The sequence below is a fragment of the Parasteatoda tepidariorum genome, chromosome 10 (assembly GCF_043381705.1).
Source record: "Parasteatoda tepidariorum isolate YZ-2023 chromosome 10, CAS_Ptep_4.0, whole genome shotgun sequence".
Taxonomy (NCBI): Eukaryota; Metazoa; Arthropoda; class Arachnida; order Araneae; family Theridiidae; genus Parasteatoda; species Parasteatoda tepidariorum.
This window is the reverse complement of record NC_092213.1, coordinates 70,855,642-70,875,683: the sequence shown is the minus strand read 5'-3', so window position 1 is coordinate 70,875,683 and position 20,042 is coordinate 70,855,642. Positions and strand designations below refer to the sequence as shown.

General features: G+C 28.8%; 1 protein-coding gene across 28 annotated transcripts in view; it reads left to right on the top strand.

Moving 5' to 3' along the window:
- Window positions 1-20,042, top strand: part of LOC107440114 (uncharacterized) — a 92,943-nt gene that overhangs the window by 45,178 nt on the left and 27,723 nt on the right. For 9 of the 28 annotated variants that reach the window (XM_071186601.1, XM_071186605.1, XM_071186590.1 and 6 more), the window contains exons 5-7: window positions 13,438-13,545; window positions 16,796-16,903; window positions 17,003-17,110. The exons of 2 other annotated variants lie outside the window; for them this stretch is intronic. In XM_071186601.1, coding sequence (XP_071042702.1) covers window positions 13,438-13,545; window positions 16,796-16,903; window positions 17,003-17,110 — 324 coding nt within the window. Of the gene's footprint in view, window positions 1-13,437; window positions 13,546-16,332; window positions 16,441-16,795; window positions 16,904-17,002; window positions 17,111-18,887; window positions 18,996-20,042 lie in introns of all 28 variants that reach the window. 17 more of the 28 variants (XM_071186607.1, XM_071186596.1, XM_071186606.1 and 14 more) reach the window with 9 other exon arrangements.

Here is a 20,042-nt window from a genome sequence, read left to right as displayed (position 1 = left end):
TATGAATTGGCGATTTGTTTTAACATAAAACTGGGTGCGATTGCTCAAGAAATAGAATTCTTACCTTGCGTTTTTCAGTTGAAGGGGCTGCTGTAGCTATTTTTTGAAAAAGTAATTTTAATTAATAAATAGATGCATCAAAATATAGAATTAAACATCGTTTAAAATGAGAAATACTACTACCTTTCAATTTAAACTACGTAATGCATTATTTTATTTGTATATACTTTTCTGAACAATTAATAAAATGATTGATAAAGTTGTTATTGTAATCAGAAAGCAGTTTTATGTCTAAAAATGTTGCGATTCCCAACAACTACTATCATGAGAAAAACTTTTTTTTTTCGCTTTTTCATCAATTTCTTCAACTTTCGGGCAAATGTTTTTTCAAATATCTATAGTGAGAGCAAAATACATACTTTAACATTTAATTATGTTTCTGTTGCCATATTTATTTAATGGTTATATTTAAATAAAAAACAATGTTGATCCTTTTTGAAAACTTTCGCGCGCTTCTTTGAATATTTAAAACTAGAGTAAAGTATGAGTTTTGATATTTTATCTGGATTTAACTGATTTCGTCTACCATTATACATAACAAAGCTGTTTGCTCCCTGGAAATATTGGGAATAAAACCAGTTCATGTTTATCTTCTTTTTCTAAAACAGTAAAACGTCCGTGACTACCAAAACTTACAGCAAAAGTATATCATTCATACAAAACTATTTCTTACGTGGGGGAAAGGAATACTTTTCAGTATTTTAGAAATGAAACAATTTTATATACCATTTTTTTCTGAACTTTGCTGGGATACTAATAGTCCTTAAATAAACCATTTAACCGTATTTATTAACCCTTTGAGTGACAAGTACCTCATTTTTGAAACTTGTAATTTTTTTTTCTTCATAAAAATAAAGCATAATAATTTAACCCGTTTTGTCCCGACTTTATAGATTGAAATGATACAAGAAGTGGTTTTATGGAAAAGGAGGTGGTATAATATACTATCGAAATTAATTGGTTTTTCTATTGTTAGGGTTCTCTAAAAGTCTTTGATAGATCAAAAAGTACTTGCTCCTTTTCATTCCAGATCTAGTCAGAGATCTTTCATAAATTATGGTATCTGAGAATCTTTTAATTCACCCAGATAAAAGAAAATTCTGAAAAACGTTTCCCACCGCAATGAATGTCTTTGAAAAAAGGAACTGTCCTAAATATATGATGCTGGACGTTAACCGGTTAATTTATCAATTTTTATAATATATTTCGGACAAAAACCATTTAACCTAACTTTATTAGTAGACATATCTTTATTTTCATCTAAAATCGTTGATTTTTTTTTTTTTTGCAAAAGTGATGAGCAACATAAATCAGTTATTGATCAAAAATTGATTAACGCTAACAACACTTTTTTAATGATTTCTTTCAGTTTATCATCAAAAAAGAAACCGTATTAATGATATATAGTTCTTACACTCTTTTACCTTCTTAGTGCATGTCTCACCACTATAAATATTTTTGTGTCTGATTTCGTATCTTAAAATATCATCTAATCAATTTAATCATGTATAGTTAATCTTTTAAACTTATAATAGGGTTCCCACGGGCCTTGTAAATTTTAAAAAGTGGTACCGAAAATTAAAAAAATGTTGATACTTAATTTCTCTGTAACCACCACTTAAAATTGTTTTCCAAAGAAAGTATACATGCATGAAAATTCATGCTTCTAAACTACTTAACGACAAAATAGTATGTTAAAATATGAAACATCTTTTAACATTAACCTGAATTTATTACGACTACTAAAATTTTTCAAGGACCGCGGGAATCCCGTGCGTAATAAATCGCATTCAGGGTTTAAATTATTTATGTATTAGAATGAAAAAGAGTATATACTGGTAAAAATAAATTAATTTCATCTTTTTTTACGGATGAGTAAAATATTTTAATAGTTATTAACGCTAAANTTGAAATAATTTTTGAGCTTATTAACATGTCAAATGTCGCTAAGCCAACACCTACAAATCGATTATTTGGTCATTGCTATCGCTATTTATGTGATGGCGTGATGCAGGCAATTACGGTAATGTTTGATTGTTGATGTTATTGATTACTTGAACAGTCCTGGTCATTGACTTGGATGTTACTATCTTTTGCAGAAAATTTTTATAAACAATTTTTTTAGTTTTCTGTATTAAAATTTTTTATTCATTTATTCAATTAATATTTTTGAAACTATATTTTTTCAGAATTATTTATTTGTGCTTTTTAAGCCATTCATTTCCTTTTTCATTTCACTTTTGCGTTGTTTCAACCATTTGCATGCCTTAGTGGTTAAAATAATTTTAAATCATATTAATGATAAGAAACAAATATTAGTTCATTGTTACAACTGAAGAATAATTTTTAGGTTGAAATGAATTGGTTGGCTGCTGAGTTTTTATTACTGTGAGCGTGTATTTCTTTACAAAATGAAAATTGTATTTTAATTTAATGATGCATTTTGATTAAGAATTTTTTGGCCATGTACTGACAATTTGTTTTAATATAAAAATGGGTGCTTTTGCTCAAGAAATTCATTCTTACCTTGCGTTTTTCTGTTTCTATTTTTTGAAAGAGTAATTTTAATTAATAAAAAAAAATACAGCAAAATAAAGAATTAAACATCGTTTAAAATAAGAATTACTACTACCTTTCAATTTAAACTACGTAATGCATTATTTTATTTGTATATACTTTTTTGAACAATTAATAAAATGGTTGAAATAGTTGTTATTGCAATCAGAAAGCAGTTTTTATGTCTAAAAATTGTGCAATTCCCAACAACTACTATCATGAGAAAAAACTTTTTTTTCGGTTTTCATTATTAATTTCTTCAACTTTCAGGTAAAATTTTGTTCAAATATCTATAGTGAAAGCAAAATACATACTTTAACATTTAATTATGTTTCTGTTGCCATATTTATTTAATGTTTATATTTAAATAAAAAACAATGTTGATCCTTTTTGAAAACTCTCGCGCGCTTCTTTGAATATTTAAAACGAGAGTAAAGTATGAGTTTTGATATTTTATCTGGATTTAACTGATTTCCGGTTAATTTATCAATTTTTATAATATATTTCGGACAAAAACCATTCAACCTAACTTTATTAGTAGACATATCTTTATTTTCATCTAAAATCGTTGATTTTTTTTTTTTTTGCAAAAGTGATGAGCAACATAAATCAGTTATTGATCAAAAATTGATTAACGCTAACAACACTTTTTTAATGATTTCTTTCAGTTTATCATCAAAAAAGAAACCGTATTAATGATATATAGTTCTTACACTCTTTTACCTTCTTAGTGCATGTCTCACCACTATAAATATTTTTGTGTCTGATTTCGTATCTTAAAATATCATCTAATCAATTTAATCATGTATAGTTAATCTTTTAAACTTATAATAGGGTTCCCACGGGCCTTGTAAATTTTAAAAAGTGGTACCGAAAATTAAAAAAATGTTGATACTTAATTTCTCTGTAACCACCACTTAAAATTGTTTTCCAAAGAAAGTATACATGCATGAAAATTCATGCTTCTAAACTACTTAACGACAAAATAGTATGTTAAAATATGAAACATCTTTTAACATTAACCTGAATTTATTACGACTACTAAAATTTTTCAAGGACCGCGGGAATCCCGTGCGTAATAAATCGCATTCAGGGTTTAAATTATTTATGTATTAGAATGAAAAAGAGTATATACTGGTAAAAATAAATTAATTTCATCTTTTTTTACGGATGAGTAAAATATTTTAATAGTTATTAACGCTAAAAATGTGAAAATGCAACATTTAATTTTGACGTAAAAAGCCCTTTTTGGGAAAAGTGGTGGGTCTTTTATGCTGAGATTAATACGAAATTTTCCAGTGCTGGCTAGCATTTAGCTCTGAAACATTTCTATGATCAATTCCAGGTCAAAATACAGATATTTACGTTATTAATAAATTGCGGTGAATACGACTGTCTTGTTCCTCCTAGATGAACTTCTGGAATGGAATAATTAAACTACCAGTCTTAACCTTTTCGAAAAAATTTCATGAGAACGGTGATACTTCATTTTCCGAACGAGTCATTTAATAAAGAATATAGTTANAACTTAAGTTTTCTCAAATACAACGTATTTGATTGCTTAAAATTGAAGTTTTAATTCCATTTTAATACCCCTGGGAAAAATGATAATGGAAGGTATTAAAAGTTGGCAGGTATGGCATTTAGCTCTGAAACATTACTATCATCCAATTCCAGGTCAAAATATAGATATTTACATTATTAATAAATTGTGGTAAATACGACTGACTTGTTCCTCCTAGAATGAATTAATTAAACTACCAGTCTTAATCTTTTCGAAAAACTTCACGAGAACGTTGATACTTAACCGGTTAACACTTCTCACAAAAACCTGTTACAAAAAAAAAAAAATGGTTTAGCTACCACTATTTTTCTTTGCATTTTAGAATGGAAAAATGATATCACTAAACAAAAATTTTTGTGTTCTGCTTTTTATACAACTGCACGCTCTTAGTAATAATTCTTTTTATTAATTTTATGAATTGACATATTTAGGTTCACGTCCTGAAATCCTAAATAATTGCCATATGTCTAGGTCTATAAAGTCCATGGTTGCGTGCTCTATAGAATTTCTTGAAAAATCTTTCAAATTAAGGATTCCGCAGTTTATAGTTTATCAATAGCTAAAGATTCACAGCTACGTTCTAAGAAATAAAAACCATAGATTTGGGTGTGGTAATATTCGAGGTTACAATAGGTGTGTTGGCGTGATGGTTGTTGAATGGAGCTCAAATTAAAATGACGGAAAAAAAATAGATCATTAAGAATTGTGGACGGTGATTGGCAAGGCCATACTGTGTGCACGTTATTTCTTTCTCTTCTTTTGAAAAAGTCTGAGTGGAGTAGAGTTGTAAGTGACTTTTCCTGAGCGAGAAATTAAAAAGTCAACTGCCAAGACAAATAAAAAAAGTTGCACAATGAAATGCCACCAAACATCACGAAATCGTTTCGTCTTATTCTGTGTCGTAGAAAGAGATAATACCATCTGGGCATCCTTTGTGAAAATTTAATTATTTAGTTCTTTCCTGTTCCTCTCACAATTTANTTAAATAAAAGAATAGACCCGATATAATGTATTTAGATAATACCTTCAATGATAAGATAGTGATAAAAAAGAATGGTAATAAGTTTATGATTTAGTGCGATGAACCCATTTCTAGATTCTAAAATTTTTCATAGTAAATGTTACACCTATTTATTTTGTTCGAAACAAATTTTTAATGATTATCTTATGTTACGAAAGTAACTAGACATTGATTTGTTTTCATTGTAATTGAAAATTTTTCAATGTAAATGTTACACCTATTTATTTTGTTCGAATTTTTTTTTAATGATTATCTTATGTTACGAAAGTAACTAGACATTGATTTGTAATGGTGCCTTCAACATTAGTATTTTATTTCTCCAAAACTTAATTTAGTATAAACTGTGTAATCTTGTACTGCCTGTGCAATAAAACGAACATTAATTCGATTATTCTAGATGTTTTAGAACAATTTGGGAAAAAAATAATAATGACTCTTAATTACTAGACATAATTTTAAAAATTTGAAAGTAAATAAGCAACGTTTCGATGTAAATAAAAAAGTAAAGAGATCTGCACCTTTCCATTGTTTCAAGCTTGAAAACATTGTCAACCCTTTGATAAAATCAACTTTCAACAATCTATAAAAACCATAAAAGGTGAAAAAGGTCTCAGATATCCCAACACCAGAACCAGATTTTATTAGCGATAAGGAAAGTTAGTTAAGGGTGGAGAATGAAACATGTCTAATAACAGAGCTGCCTCTCCTTCTTGTAATATTATGATAATAATAATTCATTAAAGGAGACTGGAGCCAATATGTTAGTAGCGCCGGAGGCTTGACCAGCTTTCTTACTAAACTTTTATCAGACAGCCTTGTTTATTTGGCGCTAATCGCTATTTATACACTTTCGATTGCGTAAGGCAAGTTTCATAACTGAATTTCAACATTCTAGATTGATTGGTAATATAACGTGAACGGAATGCTTAAAGACGTAAAATAAAATTTTTTGTTTGCTAATTGAGATAATTTGGACAAAGCGCTGATGGTTTTCAAAAAAGATATAATTTTGGTAGTAAGAACATTTTATTTTTGCAATTATCTAGGAAAGTAAGTTGTTACTAAATCAGGTACAGATAAAAATAATGGGAAATACTTCTACACTAACTCTATGTTAACAGTTTTTTCTTTAAAGGCAAGTATTTTAAGAGATTTTAAAAGCAAAACTGTTGGCATGGTTTGAAAGATCATGCCTGAAGCTTTTAGTTATGATGACATTTTTCCTTCTGCAAAATTTGGATTGACTAAAATGAGCATTGCATTATTGCATGAGCATTATTTCATTTTTTAACCACCGTTGAACAGTCGACCCAATTGTGGTCTTAAGACTACCAATGTTCAACTCCCTAGCCTTGCAATTTTGAACCCAATCCAGTAGACAAGGGAACTCCCGGATCAAGTATTGGAGGGTGGGGGAATTTGCCTTTGTAGAAGACTTTTTGATCGAACTAACCTGCATTTGCGTTACATGGAGAGAAAGAACACGAATACCTCTCACGGTCAACTTGATGGTAAGGAGACTCTAACCGATGATTCATCTACCACTGAGGATATTTTACGTCAGCACTGTGTTCGTTGCGAGCCGAGCGTGGAAATTGAATCGACCAACCATTGCTGGGATTTGAACCCGGTTTACCTCATTGGAAGGTTAGCGCTCCTTTCTCTGAGCCACCACGACTCCATTGGAAGTTATTAGCTTTTTTCTATCGTTAATACCACAAATTTTGAAATCATTATAACCCAACCATGATCAAGCACCTAGCACCATTTTCTCGCACCAGAACTCTATCGTCAAAAAATCTTGGTACAAATAGCAATTACTTTTAACACAAGTAGTTTCAACACTGGTCAGATGACGTGGACAGCGCCTGAACTGGTACCACTCTCATCCTTACTTCTACACCACCACCAACGACAGATTTAATGTGCACCTTGCTGCGTATGCAAGAAGATTGTTTTGCCTGAGGGCGTTTTTGCTCTCTTTACAACCATTTTGAAGTTTTCACTTTAGAAGAGTATTTTCACAGAACGTACTGGAACGCAAATTGTAGATTTTGAACTTAATTAGCTATTTTTAACCCTTGGATTTCACAATCACGTTTGCAATATTTAAATAAAAATGCTTATTTTAATTATAGTGGTTGAAGAGGAAAAAAAAGCTTTTAACTTCCTACCTTCATTTTGGATAATGCAAACCTTTCCGTGGGTAAAGTTACACCATTTCTAAATGTTTCAAGTATGATCCTTCGAACTGTGTCAACAGTTTTGACAATTAAAATCTTCCGAAACATTTGCTACTAAAAGAAAATTATTTATGCTGAGTTAGTGTAGAAGTGTTTCCATTATTTCGATCAACTCTTACATTTATTAACAATATATGCTCCCCATTGTTTAGAAATCTTTAACTGTGAAATCGTGTATTTATTATAGTACGATTTAATCAATGAAAAAATGGGAAACGTATAATATAAAACAATTTTGAAGCAACGTCAAGTGATTTTGTTTTTATACTTGTCTGTACAGTTTATCAATCGACATATCAATATTACTATTGTTCTTCCTTCGTCTTTACTATTATGAATTTTATTTTTAAAAAAATTACATTCTGATATAACAGTAAAATGAATTTTGTAATCAATTTAGAAACTTGCTGAGAATAAACTTAGTTTTCTAAGCAGAACGCAGCAATCTGTATATTTCAGTCTCTTTATGGTTAACTACCTATTAAATTGATTTTAAACTTGGTACCATCAACGGTAATCTATAAAGATGAAATCAAAGTTAATTTTTCTAATTTTAGCAAGTATTTTAGCTTTTAAAATTTACAGTAAGTTTATTTTAATAAACGATATGGAACTGTTATAAGAAAGCATATTTTCTGTAAAACAGGTTGCATAAACGGGCTGCTCCCCGCTTAAAGAAAAAGGAAGAAATTTTATTTTTAATTATGGTACTTTTTTTTCATAAAAAATAGACCTGGTATAATTTCGTACTACCCTAAGTCCTCTATGATCATACATGGCAGTACTTTTACTTTCGTTACTTGTACCGCCGGTACAAGTAAAAAGTACGTACTTTTACTTTTATTTCGTTACTTTTTAAAGTTAGTACTTTTACTTGTACTTTCGTTACTTTTTTAGGGTACAAGTATTTGTAACGGAAATGTCGAATGAAATCGTTACTTTTTTCTAAAACTCGGTAAGCTTTCTAAAAAAAAAAATTACATAAAAAAAATGCTTATGTTTTTTTAATTTATAAAATTAATGTGCAATATATATGCATTCACAGCTAACTTCGTGTTTAAATACCTTCTGTTTCAACTTATACTGCACATTCAATTATTTTTTACTAGCTCAAAGATCACAAAGCTATCTGAAACCCCGTGTTTGCTTTGTTTATGTTTGTGTTTTTAAAACGCGTTTCTAAAGAGTAAAACAATTTTAAATCAATGGTAATTTAAATAAATAAAAATAATAAACTAAAAATTAAAATCAATAGATAAAATTTCTTTTTCGTGCAAATCCATAAAAAGTTTGATATTAAAATTATATTTGATTTTAAAATTATATTATACGATTATATTATAAAATTATATTATAATATTCTTCCGAATTTAAAAATAAATTAATGTCCATAACTTTCAAAATTAAAAATAATTAAATAAATAACAACAATTTTGCAAAAACATTAAAGAACATAAGAATATTATTCAATAAAATTTTAGGTTACTTTGAATTTTCGATTTCCTAGAAATGTACTTTTAAATCGTTACTTTTTTTGTTTAGTACTTGTACTTTTACTTGTACTTTTTACTCGTTACTTTTTAAAATAAGAACTTTTTACTTTTTACTCGTTACTTTTTTTAAAAATACTTGTACTTTTACTCGTTACTTTTTAAAAGTAACGTTGCCATATATGTCTATGATTGGCTCCTGCTCCTACTTATAAGTTAGGAAACTTTTAATTCACTCTAAAACATTTTATTATATTAACACAAAATAGCAATTTTCATTTTTTTTTTACTGATTTAGCATAAATTATTGTATCAGTGGTTAGAAAAATAGGACACCAATCACCACTTTTTCGGTCGGGAGTAGAGTTGAAAGTGAATCACCTTTGCATTTTTATACGTAAAATTATGAATGATTTCGTAAATTTTGATGGAATAAGATGCTCATAGATGTCAGCACTAAAGGAAATATCTGAAATATTTTTTAAGAAATAATTTTCAAATCAAAAGGAAATTTTACTGTTACATAAATATAAATACAACATTATTAATTTAGTTTTTTGTCGTTTGTGAATAGCCATCTGTTACAAGCATAAACGTTGCAGCGCATATTTTTTTACAGTTTTTTTTTTTTTTTTTTACTGTTGCCGAAACAGTGGTATTAAATGTAGTAAATACACCAGCTGAAAGATAGCAGCACTATAGTTTTTAAACCTCTAATGTTTTCATCAGTGTAGAAGCAGAGTTCAGCTCAAAGTAAACATGAGTTAAAAATAAAAGACTCTTAAAAAAACAATATCCCTGTTTGTTTGTTTTTTCATTAAATTAATGTATAGAAAGTGATTAATAAATTGAATCGTAAAAGAAACAAAATTTAGAATGTTCTAGCATTTTATTGTATAGGACAAAATTGCAAAATTTACCGAATATATATATATAAATTGATATTATTATTATTATTTTAAATCTTAGTAAATGAAACTTGTCATCTCAGACATATAGAAAATAGGAATTGTTTTTAGATTTAATAGGAAAATACTTTTTCTAAACTCAAGTGGAAGCTAGCTGTATTTAAACATCTTACGAGATAAATTAACTAACACTTGGTCCTAAAAGCACATTTGACCCTAATTACAAATTAACAATTAAACGCTATTACCAATTTTTTAATAAAATGCTTATTTATAAAATAATATGTGCTTTTTTTATTAAACATAAACAAAAATTTTCAGCTCATTTTACCTATGGATCAAGCTTGTAAATGTTTCAGCGAATTATTGACAATCAATTCCAGCGACTCGTTCTCCTCTTTTTTTTTTTATAAGTTTTATAATCTTTTTATAAGTTTTTATAATCTTTTTTTTTTNTTTTTTTTTTTTTTTTTTTGTGTGAGGGGGATTTTCCTCTTGGCAATAATTGGTCTCAATTATAATCCAAGCTTTTTTTTTTTATTTACGATCTGTTACCTGAACTTAAAAAAAAGTCAAGAATTAAGTCTCTCTCTTTTTTTTAAAAATTATTATTGCGAAATTTTACGCAAATAATAGCTTAAATGTCGATCGAGTTTATTGTTATATTTTCCGGCGTAAAATGTTCAAAAATACTTTTTTTTTTTGCAATTTTTTGCTGGTCCCTCAAACTTTTGAAGGTTTTAAAATTTATTGATTGGTACGAGAAATTGCATGATCTAAACAGCTTCAAAGTTATAAGATAATCTTTCTAGGATTCTTGAGAATTCAAAAAAAAAATAAATAAATAAAATGTCAAAAACTGAGAGAACTTCCAAAATTGTACAGTAGTGCATATTTAAATTTCTTTGGTTTTATTGCATAAATGTTCATTTGTAAGAAAATAATTTAGAGCTTCTATGAACACAACATATCAAGCTATATTTTAGAAATACCCAATACAAGGCTTTCCGAAAACGCCGCTCTTCATCAGTTTTAGAATTTTTGTCTAAAGTTGAATATTTAAGTGAGATAAAAGAAAGGTGGTTAAAATTTGACAAATGATTATTCTGATTCATATATATCTCAGCACTATTAAGTAATTAAAATAAAATTTCCTCATTGGCAAGAAAGTGAAAAATGGTTTCATACGAGAAGCAAACACTTTTTCAATTTTCTTAAAAAGGAATTACTCTTGATTATTTTATGCTATATTTGTTGTAATTGATGATTTGTTAATCGTAAATAATTTTCTTTTTTATAATGTCACTTTGAGATCACTAGTGTGTATTTTTACAAAAAATTCTGTCAAGAATTCTAAAAAAAAGTGTCAAACTCGAAATTATTGAACAACTTACATAATTAAAATACGTAGTAAATTAATAAAAAAAATAATTAGAAAATAGAATGATGGTTCTTGTCTTGTTTAACTCTTAGCACGAGACTGCATTAAATCACAATGATTTACTAATTTTACAATAAATGAATTTCAATAATAGCAACACAAACAAAACAAAAATATCTAAAGAAATTCTTTATGTAATTTACTTTATGACCAATTGACACCAATGACCGATAAACTCATCAAAATTATCAAACTCTATAGAAAATATTATATATTATGTCAAACAGTCCTGCCAACGCTTTTTGCACAGTATTTTATAGAGTGGTAGACATTTAGGAAACTGAAGCTTTCAGAATTTTTGGTAATTTTGTCATAGAGTCTCGGTGCTGCCATCTAGTGTGGCAGAAACTAGACGTCCAAATTAACATGACCAACGGTATCTCACCCATTTTGGTGGTCCTGAAAGAGTGGATACCGCCTCTGGAGAACGCACTAGGTCTGCTCATCGGCAAGACCGATTGTGCAGCTCATTGGAAATAAAAAAAATAATAAAAAATGGTAATTTTGTCAACGTTTAAAAAGACTCGCTGTGAAAGAACTTCGATAAAGTGATTTTGCACATGAATTTTTAAATCATTTATATGAAGTGGTGTGGAAATAAGTCTAATTTAAATAAAATTAGCATAGTTGCCCAAACCCCTGACTGTGGAGGGGGCGCGTCACTTCCAACTGTTAACACCTGCGCCATTGGGGTAAAAACGAATTCTCCCGCTGTGTTTTTTAATCAAAATCAGAATTTTATTTTTATTAACAATTAATTTTTCCCAATAATTCTATATATTTTTTATCCAAGTAATTTACCAAAATCAGAATTTCAATTTCTCCAAAATTAACCCTAAATTCCCGTAATGCTGTTTACTCTTTTCTTCATGTGATTAATTACTTCCGATTTATGAAAAAAAAAAAAAAACATTAACTCATTTNTTCCCTAACATTTTAAAATCGTCTCCCCGAAAGAGCTGGATTGATTTATTGGGTTTACATACATTAGTAGGCTTTGTACTCAATTTAGGCTCATAAGCCTTTGTCAAATAGAAGGATAGCATGAAGATACATCCAGAGTAACAGTGGGATTCTAATTCGCTACTTGGATGCTGGATATGGTTTAAATCTCAGTATTTGATGCGAAGCGCCACTAACTGATTCATTGTATTCTATAGGCAGAGATGCCAACTTGCTCCCGACAGCAAATATATATTTTAAAGTGGTAGTTTATCAATTATGAATCTTGGTTTAATAAATTCAATTCAGTAGATTTTTATCCGCCACTATTTCTAAATAATTCGTAGGCTTATATAATTCATCGCTTTAGAGTACTTATGTCATGCTATAACATCAAATATTTGCTAAATTTACTTTGTAGTTAATTACCATTTTTGAAATTATTTCGGTGTGTCCGGAGCAGTTGGCATCTCTGTATAGGTCATAATCTGTACCGCTACTTGGAACAAAGTGGCGTTGCATATGAATTTTTAAATCATTTATATGTAGTGGTATGGAAATAAGTATAAATAAATAATAAATTTAAACATTAGCATAGCTACCACTAGTAAAACATTTTTACAAAAAGCGTAGAAAGTTAGCAGCCCTGTGACAAATAAGAAGAATTAGCATAGTAGCCAAAACCCTTGACTGTAGAGGGGTGTTCATAGTTAGAAGTGATCCCCAAGGGTAACTTCTAGCTCTGAACACCTGTGCTATTTGGGTGAAAACGAATTCTCCCTCTGTTTTTTTTTTTTTTTAAATCAGAATCAGAATTTTTTCTTTATTAACAATTAATAATTACCAATAATTCTATATATTTTTTAACCAAGTAATTTACCAAAATCAGAATTTAAATTTCTCCAAAATTAACCCTAAATTCCCGTAATGCTGTTTACTCTTTTTTCATGTGATTAATTACTTCCGATTTATAAAAAAAAAACATTAACTCATTTTTTTTAGTAACCAATGCGCCATCTTTCATGTTGTCCTTCTTTCCTTTCAGATTGAATATTATGATTCTATTAGAAAGTAAGCAGTTCTTTCAATCTTAGCATAGTTTGATTTAGAAATTAAAATAATAGAGATAGAAAGTAATTCTGATTTGAATTCAACTGATGTTGTTGTGTAAAATTAACTTCAAAATTGCAAACTAGAGTTTGATTTTTGTAGCTCCTGGCGCATACGAGCCGGAGAAGTGTATGAGAATGGTATTTGATTCAACCCCTAGATATTCTTTTCGAATAAAACATAAAGAACCTAAGCCTGATGATGTACCAGGCGAGTATTCATTTTTATTTATGTTTTGTTTTTGTTGTACTTTGTTGAATTTTGCCTCTTTGTTGAATTTTGCTTTGAATTTTGCTGTTGGTTTTGTTGTTTTTGTTGAATTTTGCCTCTTGTGCTGTTGTCCTGTGACGTTTTGCCAAAGATTATACATATGTTCTATATTCGTTGGTTTAGTTATGTTGTGCAATGTTGTACCATAAGAATCACCTTTAATATTATTTTTAGAATCACTGTCAAATAAATGTCGGGCTGTAAATTAAAATCAATCACACCATTGAAATTTATCGAATTCATTGTGAGAAAATCGGGATTGAAAATATCAAAACCTGTTTGATTGCCGGTGGAAACAGGGGAAAAAAAAGCAGTTAATAAAAACCGCTCCATGCATGTCCTGAAGTCTGAATGCTATCAAATTGATTAAAATAAAATTAATCTTAGCTAAAAATTGAAGTGGGGTTTTAAACATAAAGCAAACTGCATTTTTTGATTTCTTGCTTTAGGCTTATGAACGATTTTACAAAATATCATTCTATTATAGCCCTAAGTCCCATATAATTTCAGAAATAATTTTAGAACTAACATAGATCTGAAATGTGTAGCTATTTTAAATAGATGTGACATAACATTTTAGAAATAAAACTGTTGCCTTTTGTAGCTCCTGGTACATACGAACCAGAAAAATGCATCAAGAATATATCATATTCAACACCTCGATATTCTTTTGGATTAAAACCAAAAGACCCTAAGTTAGAAGAGACCCCAGGCAAGTTCAGTTATCTTACATTATGGTAGAATAGTCTTGGAATTTCAAAATCTGATTTTTTTTTCTTGCCTGTACCTTATAGATACTAAAATTAAAAAATAGAATAAATAACAAAAATAAATAAATAACTTGTACATTAAATTGGCCCAATTATATTCAGTGTATTTCTTATATTGGTAAATAATGCTACACACACTGTTTTACTCTTCGTGAAAAAGTTAAGACCTGTGACCGTCGATTGCGAACTACTAGTAGCTCCGTCGGCTAATCTTGATTCCACCAGTGAGCTTATATACCAATAAATGTATGGTTTATTTTTAAAAACTTGGTAATTTTGATTGTTAGCTTACGGTAAAATTTAAAAATGGTACTGTAGGTCAGATGCTTCACAGGTTCTACGATTGGTTTAGATCATTATTCCTTGCATATAAGGCAATACTATTACTAAACAAAGCATTACAGTAATCCTCCATTGTGTGCCAGAAAATCATGGAGGTTAAGGCTCCACAATTTCATGACCAACGGCATGATAATGGTAATATGGTCAGCTCTGCGCACAGGCTACCTTTTCTTCCATGACAAACTGGTACCCATCGGCTTGGTGGGTGGGCTTAAAGTCGCCATTGGGAGATCGAACCCCAGTTCTTCGCAATGACAGTCCAGTGCCTTAACAACTGAACCATCTCGGGTCCATTACTATTACTATGATTTCTCTAATATTTAATTAGATATAAAAATAGATAGCGCAAGACCCGGAATAAAAGTCTTGATATCTATACTTGCAATTTGTATCATAACTCGAAGAGATCATTTTTTACGTAGACATATGTCATTACCATTATTATACAAAACTTTCTCTATAAAGACGCATTCTATCTATAGTATGAAGTTTAACCGAATGAAAAGTTGATAAATGTGATAGCGACAGAAATACATCAGCAACAACACCTCTCAAGAGTGGTAAGAGGAGTGCACCGCATATTAACTAGTTCACATGAGAGCAATTAAAATTAATGTAAAGTCTAGTCAATATATATTCGCATTGAACAGTAAGTTCTCGACATTTATCCTGAAAATTTGCTACGGAACTGGTATGCTTATAGCCATGCTGCATCACCAAGAAAAGTATTATACCTTGAAAAATGGCATTACCTAGAAAAATACTATGCCTTGAAAATGTCGTCAATGCAATTTATGTGTATAACTTTCTCTATAAACATGAGAGCTCTTAAAGTGAATGTAAAATCTTATCAGCTATGATTCCGCTAAAACAGAAGAAAACAAAACAGCACGATTTTCAATGGCTGTCGGTGATTCAACCATACCTTTATTCGAAATGTTACACAAAAATTATAACGCTACACAAATATATTTCATTGTGGAGACGATGTGTAATCAATCCGTTTGCTTGCCCTGTGTCTTGCCACATTGGACATCTAACAAAACAGTGGATAATTTCCTGAAGGCCTACGCTCTTCGCAAAGAATTGTATATTTGTTCACATCATAGTGTTGTTGTTTGCCATGAAGAACAAACATTTGACCATAAATGTCTGCATTGCGCTCAGTAACTACCACCAATAATTTTACAACAACTGCACATTATTCTGTTTCAGATCTTAGTGGCTCCATACTCATTTCAAATCCTCTGGCGCGAACTGGTTGATCAGTAATACATAATCGGTGGAACACTCTTAATTGCTCTACTGGTGTCAGTCGACTATTACGTTTGCCCATTTTTCATTATTTAAGATTAAAATTCATGATTTAAGATCACGCTTGTTCACTTAACAACTGCGTTATATTTTCGGAATAAATAATAAGAATAGTACATCTAGTATAATTCATCAGTTTTCATTACTGTCATTCGTTAGACTTAGAATTAACTAAAATGTTTACTTGAACTAATGTCATAACGCTATATTTATTTTTTTCTTATTTATGTCTAACAATAAGTATGCCATATTAAAGCTATATTAATTTTTTTTTACTAATCCTTAATTTTTAATCTCACAGCTCCGGGTGCTTACGATCCAGAGAAAAGTATCAAAGTAGTATTAGATTCAACGCCAAAATATACATTTGGATCGAAACACAAAGAACCCAAACCAGACGACCTACCAGGCAAGTTCTGTCTTGTTTTGGATGGTTTCATTTGTTTAAAACATATAAAATACACTGAGATTCAAACACTTTGAGATTGATTTTTCGGTAAACAACACATTTTGTCACTTAACAGTAAACAGCATATTTTGATGACGGCTGTTCGCTTTTTCGAGTTTAATCACTTTTTAAACTTTAATAAAGTAATAAAATAATTCAAATTTATTAAATTCGTTTTAAAAATGAAAATATCGTTAAAGCATGATAAAGTAAACGGTTTTATGTAAAGTAAGTAAACCGTTCTCTCGATTTTTTTTGTCTGACTCATGTTATTAACAATCAAACATTTGTATAAAAATTAATGTTTACCATGCAGCTCCTGGTGCATATGACCCAGATAAAAGTATCAAAGTATTACTAGATTCCACACCCAAATATACATTTGGAGCAAAACATAAAGAACCAAAACCAGACAATATACCAGGCGAGTATACTTTTAGTAACGCAAAATTTAATTTAAATCTCCATAAATCAAATGATAGTTAACTTTTATTAATAAGTATTAATATTATTCTTCGTACAGCTCCAGGAGCTTACGATCCCGAAAAAGCCATGAAAACAGTTCTTGATTCCACACCTAAATACACTTTTGGAGTGAAACATAAAGATTATAAACCTGATGACATACCAGGCAAGTGTACTCAATAAACTACCTTGATTAGGAAAACAATGTCACGAAACAACTGCGCGTCTCGTTTTACGTGTTAAGAATATATATATATATATATATNATGTTTTTTTTTTTACTTTCATAAATTTTCCAATTTAAATATTTTTCTTACTTATTTGATTAACTTCTTTACTTCTTAACTTCTTTAGTATTTTTTCACAGATGGCAGCACTGAAATAAAATTTGCTTTATTTATTTGTTATCAAGTATTTTATACGATAAAACTAAAAGCTTACATTCGTTTTATATTTTCTTCTTAACATTTTTGTTAACTGTTAGATGTGTATATCTAATTATAACGCAAGTTTATTTTTTAAAAATTCATATCGATAAATTTGCTTTCTGCTTTTTTTCTTTCATCTTAAACTCATTTAAAATTACATTTTATTATTTTTTAGAGGCGTAGACGTATTATAAGGAGTGATTTTTTTTATCTTAGAATAATTATACTTCATTAAGAAATGCATCTTTCGCTGTCGTAAAGGAATGCTTCCTGATGAGAACCTTTACGCTTTTTCATGAAATTTTTTTATTATTTTTCTAATTATATTATGTTTCTATATATATATATATAACTTTGAAATTATTTTTCAGCACCATGATATCATAATAACGATATTTTAATCTATACATACATTGAAATATCGTAATTATGATATCATGATGCTAAAAAAGTATCGATTTTCCCCGACTTAATATCCTGATCTAGTGTGCCATATTTTATTTTTTACTAACAATTTGTTTGACTAGAAACTAGTAAAATTTGGGGCTTTAAACTTTTTTTAACAAGCTATTTTTTGTGGATTTATCATTTTAACGATAATTTCTTCTATTCGATGTAATAAATAATCGTATGATTTTGAGACCAAATATTTATTCTTTATTATTACGTACTATATTGTTGCTGTCATGCAATTTGCTTCTTTTTTACAGAAATAATTACAGAGATGGCAACTTGCTCCGCTTTGCAAAATAGTATTTTCTAGCGGTGACGAAAATTAAGTTATTTTTAGTTCAGTATTTTTAATTTCAAATAATTTTTTCACCACTAAATATCAAAAATTATAAAAATCATATAACATGCAACCAAAGAGCATTAATTATTTGGTTACTGTTTTTTAAAGTAAGCATAACTATACTTATTTTGCAAGTTATACTATTTAATTCGCTACCACTTTATTAAAACTTTTCCAGAGAGCGGAGCAGTTGGCATCCCTGCAATTAAGCTGCTAATTATGACTTTTTTTTGAAAAAAAATTTTAAAAAAAAGAAATGCATCTGAGAAGTAATTAGTTTTTAAGTGGTATAAGTGATTACATATTGGTGCGTTGATTTTACAAAAAATTGATGCACTAACATGCATTTTGTATTATTTTTACAGCATTTAATAATAGAAAAGCTTTTTAAAACTGCTACTTTTGGTGCTATTCACAATTTCAATTTTATTCCTTTTTTGGTGATTATTTCGCACATCCATGTTCATTTTGACCATAGATATAATTTTCCTCGAATGGTGATATTGTAATAATTTAGAAGACAGAATCTTTCAGTTATTTTTAACAGCATTCTGGATTTCAGCATTTTGATTACAGAATGTATACATTTGATTTATTGCTGTGCGTATACTAAATGTGTAGTCATTCATAATTATTTTTATGTATAGTTATTATGAGACTTATTATGTTAATTCCATAAAGGTTTTTGTAGCAATCTTGTTCATGTTTGTGTTTGTTAATAGCTCCCGGTGCTTATGATCCGGATAAGAGCATGACGACTGTATTAGACTCTACACCGAAATATTCGTTTGGTCTCAAACCTAAAGATCCTAAACCGGACAATATGCCTGGTGAGTTTATTCCGTCCAGAGAATTAGCAATTATTTTTATTTCTACAGAATCGAATTTTTTTTTTTTTTTTTTACAAAAAAGAAAAATATAATACAGTAGCTTTATTGGTACTTTTTACCATTAGCAAATTTTATAATTTTAAACAACGATTATTTCAAATATATATAATATTTTGCAAAAATTTTTTCAAGCAATAATAAATCTTTTAAGATAATAAATTTAGAAATTATAAATCTTGAATCGTTNCACGTACCCACACACATATATATATATATATATATATATATATATCAAGCTCTAAAAATTTTATCTATTTCAATGTCTTTTTTTTATATAAGTTTTACAATTTGAATTAAATATCTTTCTTATTTATTTGATTAACTTTTTAACTTATTATTGTTGCTTAAATTTTTATTAAAGTATTTCTTCACCGATGGCGGCACTGAAATGAAATTTGCTTTATTTATTTGTTTCCAAGTATTTTATACGATAAAACTAAAAGCACACATTCGTTATATATTTTCTTCTTAACATTTTTGTTAACTGTTAGACGCGTATATCTAATTATAACACAAGTTTATTTTTTTTAAATTCATATCGATAAATTTGCTTACTGCTTTTCTTCTTTTATCTTAAACTCATTTAAAATTACATTTTATTCTTTTTTAGAGGCGTAGAAGTATTAAGGAGTGATTTTTTATCTTAGGATAATTATACTTCATTTTGAAATGTATCTTTCGCCGTCGTAAAGGAATGCGTCCTGTTGAGAACCTTTACGTTTTTTTCGTGAAATTGTTTTATTATTTTTCTAATTAAATATATATATATATAACTTTAAAAATTTTTTTTCAGCATCATGATATCATAATAACGATGTTTTAATCTATGCATACATTGAAATATCGTTATTATGATATCATGATGCTAAAAAATTATCGATTTTCCTCGATTTAATATCCTGATCTAGTGTGCCATATTTTATTTTTTACTGACAATTTGTTTGGCTAGAAACTAGTAATATTTGGGGCTTTAAATTTTTTTTAATA